General features: G+C 36.3%; 1 protein-coding gene across 1 annotated transcript in view; it reads right to left on the bottom strand.

Annotated features, from left to right (window-relative positions):
* Positions 1–64: 64 nt before the first annotated feature.
* The window catches only part of flt1 (fms related receptor tyrosine kinase 1), a 31,851-nt gene continuing 25,734 nt past the window's right edge, over positions 65–6,181 (bottom strand). Inside the window, exons 21-30 of the mRNA XM_052113577.1 lie at positions 5,536–5,665; positions 5,114–5,199; positions 4,909–5,031; positions 4,681–4,792; positions 4,366–4,465; positions 4,109–4,214; positions 3,737–3,846; positions 3,589–3,658; positions 2,990–3,081; positions 65–2,876 (exon numbers count right to left, since the gene is read on the bottom strand). Coding sequence (XP_051969537.1) covers positions 2,693–2,876; positions 2,990–3,081; positions 3,589–3,658; positions 3,737–3,846; positions 4,109–4,214; positions 4,366–4,465; positions 4,681–4,792; positions 4,909–5,031; positions 5,114–5,199; positions 5,536–5,665 — 1,113 coding nt within the window. The 3' untranslated portion in view covers positions 65–2,692. The remainder of the gene's footprint in view (positions 2,877–2,989; positions 3,082–3,588; positions 3,659–3,736; positions 3,847–4,108; positions 4,215–4,365; positions 4,466–4,680; positions 4,793–4,908; positions 5,032–5,113; positions 5,200–5,535; positions 5,666–6,181) is intronic.

The raw sequence follows: 6,181 nt of genomic DNA, 5'->3' as shown, positions 1-6,181 counted from the left end.
TTAAAATAGTAAAAAGCAACAATGTGAGGAAGTTCTGTCAAAGAATTCATGGTAGGGCAATTCAATACAATACTGGATGTATGGGCAGCTATTTTGTGGAAGTCATTAGGTAACATGTTCTCTGCACAAAACAGCCCATGTATTTTCCCTTAAAGGGATAGTTCACCTAAAAATTATAATTTGCAAAATTTACTCACCCATATGTCATCCAACACAAGAACTTACACGTGCGCGGTACAACCGGAATTTCTCAAATGAACATGCGAACATGCATGCATCAAGAGTAAGGACGGGTGAACGAGTGTCTCATGAATGTGTGTAGTAGAGCTGGACAAAGTGAGTTTTTTTTTTTTTTTTTTTTTTTGGTAAATAAGGACAGATTTTTTTTGCTTTATTTCTCACCCAAAGCTATAATATCACTTCAGAGGACATGGATTAAACTGATGAAGTCTATGGATTACTTTTATGCTACCTTCATGTAATTTTTGCAGCTTGACAGTTTTGGACCCCATTGACCTAATTATATGGATTAAAACCTATTTTTCCAAATATCTTTGTGTTAAGCAGAAGAACAGTCGTTTGAATTTGAGATGGCATTAAAGGGCATTATATGGACTAAAATGATCATTTTTAGTTAACTATCCCTTTTAAGATGTTCCAGGATAAATATCCAAACACACATATTGACAAACAACTTATTTCATTACTCAAACTTTTCTTCTACAATACTGCGTGCAATAATTTACAGCACGCAGTAGAGTTGTACATTATTACAGGAAGCATTGCAAAAAAAAATTAGGCATCCCACTATGTGTTCTCCTTGATTATTTTTATTTTTTTATAAAAAATAAAAAGTCTTCTTGCATTGTCAATGTTGTGGTCAAAGTCCAAAGGATCAGGGAAAACAAGCTATTGTGATTTTTAGATTTGCCCCTAAATCTAAGATTATTCATAACCAGGGATCTTCATTTATTCAGCATTTAAATACTCCATAGATCCAGTAGTATGTTCAGTGGATACTATAATAAATGTAAATACATATTTTATGGTGAACTTTTCCAGCATATGGCTTTTGCAGCACAAAAACAGTGATCTACAGTTAAGCAGTGACCAATAAATAAGCTGCTCTGTGATTATAAAACAAAAACACAATTTAAGATATATGCTGTTGATTAATGTTGGTTTAAGTGAGAGTATTATATTTAAATACAGGAATTTAAAGGACTATTTAAGGTTCTACAAGTCGAGCTCAATCAACAACAATTGTGGCATAACATTGATTACCACAAACATTTATTTTGACTTGCCCCTACTTTTTTGAAAAACAAAAATCAATGGATTCCTGTGATGCACTTACAATGGAAGTTAATGGGGTAATCCATAAACGTTAAAATACTGTTTCAAAAGTATAGCCACAACACGTAAACAATATGCGCATGATTTGTGCGATTCAAATTGCTTGCTAACCTTTTCTGTGTAACGTAAAAGCCAATGTTATGACGATGTAATATCAACAAACCCTAAAACCATTGTAAAAAATTATGATTTAAACAACTTTACAGCTCAGAAGAATTAAAGTGCTTTTAGCGTCACATTTCTACCATTAAACCCTCCAAAAATTGGCCCCATTGACTTCCATTGTAAGTGTCTCACTGTAACCTGTTTTCTTCAAAGGACGGACAAATCTAAATTACTTTTTGTGGTAATCAACATTATGCCAGGAATGCTGACTGTTGAGTTTAACCAGAAAATTCCTTTAAAAATATATATTTTTTTCTTTCTCGACACTTCCAACTACTGATCAGCATTTCATCTGAAATTGTTTTAAAGCAGAATGTTTCACACAAGTCCGAGAGAGAGAGTGAGGAATAAAATAATGCTTTCAAAAATTCTAGCAAAACAAGGAACCGAATCAAAACAGTCCAGATAAAAAAATTTTTTTTAAATGGTAATGGCTGTTAGATGGTGTTTGCTGTCAGGCTGGCTGATGTAAGTGTGCTAGACATTACAATGGACTTCAGAGGATGAACTGTTGCCAACTCCAACCATAAGACATGGGACACATCCATCATATGCCACTGCCTGAACCTTGGACTTACGATAGACCTCACCGAAATTACCGGCCAGGTTGAACTGTGATGCACCTCATTGATCTCTGCCTGCATCACCTCAGTCTAATGATGGACTACACTCTTAAAATGGAATACATAAACTATCAATTAACTGCCAAAAAAACCCTTCATCAAACAACTAACAAAGACAATTGCATCTATGTGAACTTCAAAAGACATTGGTCATTAATCTTAGAGTTCATACAAAATCTATGTTTAAACATTGTCCCTTAACCCTTAGTTTAATCATTTTAAACCATGACTTGCCCTATACATAAGTAATATAGGCATTATATTAATGCTGTTAGTCAGAGGAGAACTGGCCCCCACAGTGAGTCGATTCTCCCAAAGTTTTTCTCCATGAATCAACATCATCTGGAGTTTTGTGTTCATTGCCACAGTTGCCCTTGGCTTGCTCACTGTTACAATTAAAAATGGTATTTTATCAAACTACACGATGATGACTAAGACATTATATATATTACAGTTTTATCTTCTGTTAATGCATGATCTACTATAAAGCTGCTTTGAAACGATGTGTGTTGTTAAAGGCGCTATACAAATACAAATGACTTGACTTGCTAGAAACATGGGTAAAGGAGAGCAGCTTCAAAGTCTGGTGGGTGACAGCAACACTTCTCTGAGTAACAAACATAAGGAAAAGCATTAGGAACATCCCCTTGATGACAACAGGGGGCACTATTCATACAAGTCAGCATTTTTGCAGGCAGCCTCCCGCACTGGTTATGACCTTTGGAGAAGAACCTGCAACACACATGGTGAAATAATTGTATGTGACGCTTCAAATAATGTCACAAGGAATAAGTTAATGCTTGCATTTCTAACATTACTTTAAAGGCCAATCCAATGATGCTTACTTAGTGATGTTTTTGGTTTTGAACCTGTCTGTCCATTTCACCCGAATGAACTCTTCAGATGGGAGAACCATTCCACTGTCAGACTGGTTGTTCTAAATTAGAATAAAACAGTCATTATTATCCAGGTAACTTAACCTGAGTCAAAGTCTTTCTACCAAGTCAGTGCACTGGCGGACATCTTTGAAACGCTCCTAGGAAGCTATATCCAGTCATGAAAGTGCAGCTCCAATCTACTTGAATAGGGAAAGACCGAAATCTCCAAAATGGTTGGTCAAGATTAAGATCAAAGAATATATTTCAAATCAGCAGTAAAATCTGACAACGCTGGTATCATACATTGTGTTTCTTTACCGCAGATTACGTTTAAAAAAAAACAATGAATCTTTCCAGGCTTGTACAGCTATTTCGCATGTACATTCTTGAGTTATTTGACAGGCAAAGTCTGTATATAAAAGGTGACTGGCTCTTTTACCTGTAAGGAGGGACTTCCTTTCTACATTTGTTGACTGTTGGGGCATTCCAGTTTCTCACGTTCATGATAATATTGGCCTGTCTCTGATAAATAGTCTCTGCATGTATTAATTGACTAAAAAACTTACATTAGGGATTTCTTTGTGTAGATCCTCCTCAAAAGTGTTCATGACTTTAATTTTCCCAGAGTCAATGCAGCTGAGATGTAAAGGGAAATAGTATTAGCCATATTATTCCTTCATATTCTGAAATCAAGTATTTTGAAATCATGTGTACCTTGGAGTCCAAAGAGTTGTTTGGTTGGTGTCTTTCTGGTCAAGGTGCTCTGAGACATTGTTGCTCTCTCCAGAAAGAAAAGTGTTCAGTGGAATATAATCCTTCCCATCCTATTAAAAAAAGTTAACTTTTCTGAGACCAAATCTTGAGTTTAAACAATATGAAGGTGTATGTGATCCACGCAAAGAACAGTGTGAACAAAATTATCCCCCAAAGTGAGCTAAATGGCAATCAGGGACCTCCTTAATTGGACAATCGATTGGTCAATAAGGAAAATGCAGTTTGTTTTATATTCGTTTCAAATTAGCCTTGGGGTTAAAAATAATAGATGTTAATGGCATGTCGCCAATTAGAAGAGAGATGTAAGCCCACCTGTTGGACACAAGTCAGCAAAAGGTCTCCCAGTATTTCCACTAAAGTAGTGAAAGAGGGTCTGTCCTCAGGGTTATTCTCCCAGCATGCCCTCATGATGCTGTAACTGTCATACAAATACCAAAATCTCATTACTGCAAGCATTTAAAAAAAAAAAAAAGCCTATGCTTTGTTCAAATTGCATTTAGCTGTATTGTAGATTTGCTTATATAATTCAAATGCATTATGAACATTTGTAAATGATGGTGCAAACTGACATCTCAGCAGTGCTGTGCTCAGGAGGACACATTCGTGTTCCCTGTTTTAGTCTGTGGCAAAACTCCTCATCAATGTTCAGCCCTGGGTATGGAGATGCTCCTATTGACCACAAACCAAAAACAACATTACAAGTTGGGACACAATTGGGTATAACTGTATGGTAGGTTCCGCTAAATGCTGGTCTGTTCTTAGGTCATTTACATTAAGACTTTTGTGGTTATGTAGGACTTTATTAAATTAAATTAAATGTAATTAAATATGGCATGCGCCAAATGTTTGAATTATTTGATGTATGGAAAGAGTATTGACATTACCAAGTGAGAAAATCTCCCAGAGGAGAACTCCATATGACCACACGTCACTCTGAGTGGTGAAAACTTTATCAAAGATTGATTCAGGGGCCATCCACTTCAGCGGTAACCGTGCCTTCATGCCAAGATACAACATGGTACATTCATTTAAAGGTCTTTTATTATTCATCCCTTTTTATTACATTGCTGGCCATTCTCTAGTATATCAATGGAAGGAAATAGTACACTCACATCTCCCTTCCTCACATAGTCAGGGTCTTTGTAGACATCTCGGGCCAGGCCAAAATCACAGATCTTAACCACATTATTATTGGTCAGCAAGATGTTTCTGGCAGCAAGATCACGATGAATGCACTGCAAACAGGTCAACAGCCTTTAGACATAGCTCATATAGCAGCTACAAAGATACGGTCACATAAAGGGGACGCTACTTTACCTTGCGTGAGACGAGAAAATCCATACCTTTGGCCACCTGAAAGCTGTAAGATATCAGGTCTTCAAGCAGCAATGGACTGTTGAATTCTGGAGTTGAAAAATGTTTATACAGTACACTTTTTTTGAATATTTTTATATACATTTTTGTTACTTTCTGTTCTCTTTGGTAATACTGTAAATGTTAACAAACATGCCAATAAAGCTGACTGACTCTTGAGCAAGACACTAATCTCTCTTGAATGAACTGACCTGAAAATGTGAAATTTTTCTGTAAAGAATTTATCTATTTTTGCATCAATGTTGATGGTTTGCTTCAAAATAAATGATTATTAGATTACTGGAGGACTCCTGTTCATCAAGTTACATTATTTACATAGTTGTAATTTAAAGTAAAACACGTATGCCTCAGAGATTGTATCTTACCACTGTCCTCATCTGAGCTCTCTCCTCTCTCCTCACAAAACCCTGAACTGGCATTGCTCTGGCTGCTGGACACGCTGGCCAGTCGTCCCTTACATCCCTCCTTCATTCTTCCCTTCTCTTCTCTGTTCACCTGAGTCAGATAAGCAGTCATTCATATCAATACAGTGAGAGGAAAAAGCAGCTATTATTGATGATGGTAGTGATAATTGGAACCCGTCCAGTGAATAATGCACAATACAAAGACTTCAATGACTGCATACAGTATATGTATATTTGTATCATTATTTCTTCCTGATCATGGATTAGCTCTCCTTGATAAACAATACATTTGACAGTGTTTGAAAAAGAAAATGCCACAACACACAATAGATTGTGTACAGTTTCTAAAGGGGCCACTCAAGGAGGTAAGTAGCTTTAGAAATAAGGTCAAAAAGAGGGAAGTAAGATGTTGTTTTAGTAAACACTGGTTTGTTCATTTCACAAGGAAATGAGAGAAGGGCGTAAATTTGACAGCAGACACATTTAGATCACAATACCACAAACCACCATCACTGAGACATTCTCTTAATATAACCTGAGTTTATATTTTAGACATTAGACACAGAAAAAGGATGGATGGATAGACAGACAGACAAACAGATAGAAT

The sequence above is a fragment of the Xyrauchen texanus genome, chromosome 41, assembly GCF_025860055.1.
Source record: "Xyrauchen texanus isolate HMW12.3.18 chromosome 41, RBS_HiC_50CHRs, whole genome shotgun sequence".
In the NCBI taxonomy this organism is placed as follows: domain Eukaryota; kingdom Metazoa; phylum Chordata; class Actinopteri; order Cypriniformes; family Catostomidae; genus Xyrauchen; species Xyrauchen texanus.
Note: the sequence above shows the minus strand (reverse complement) of the source record. Positions and strands in the feature narration are given on the sequence as shown.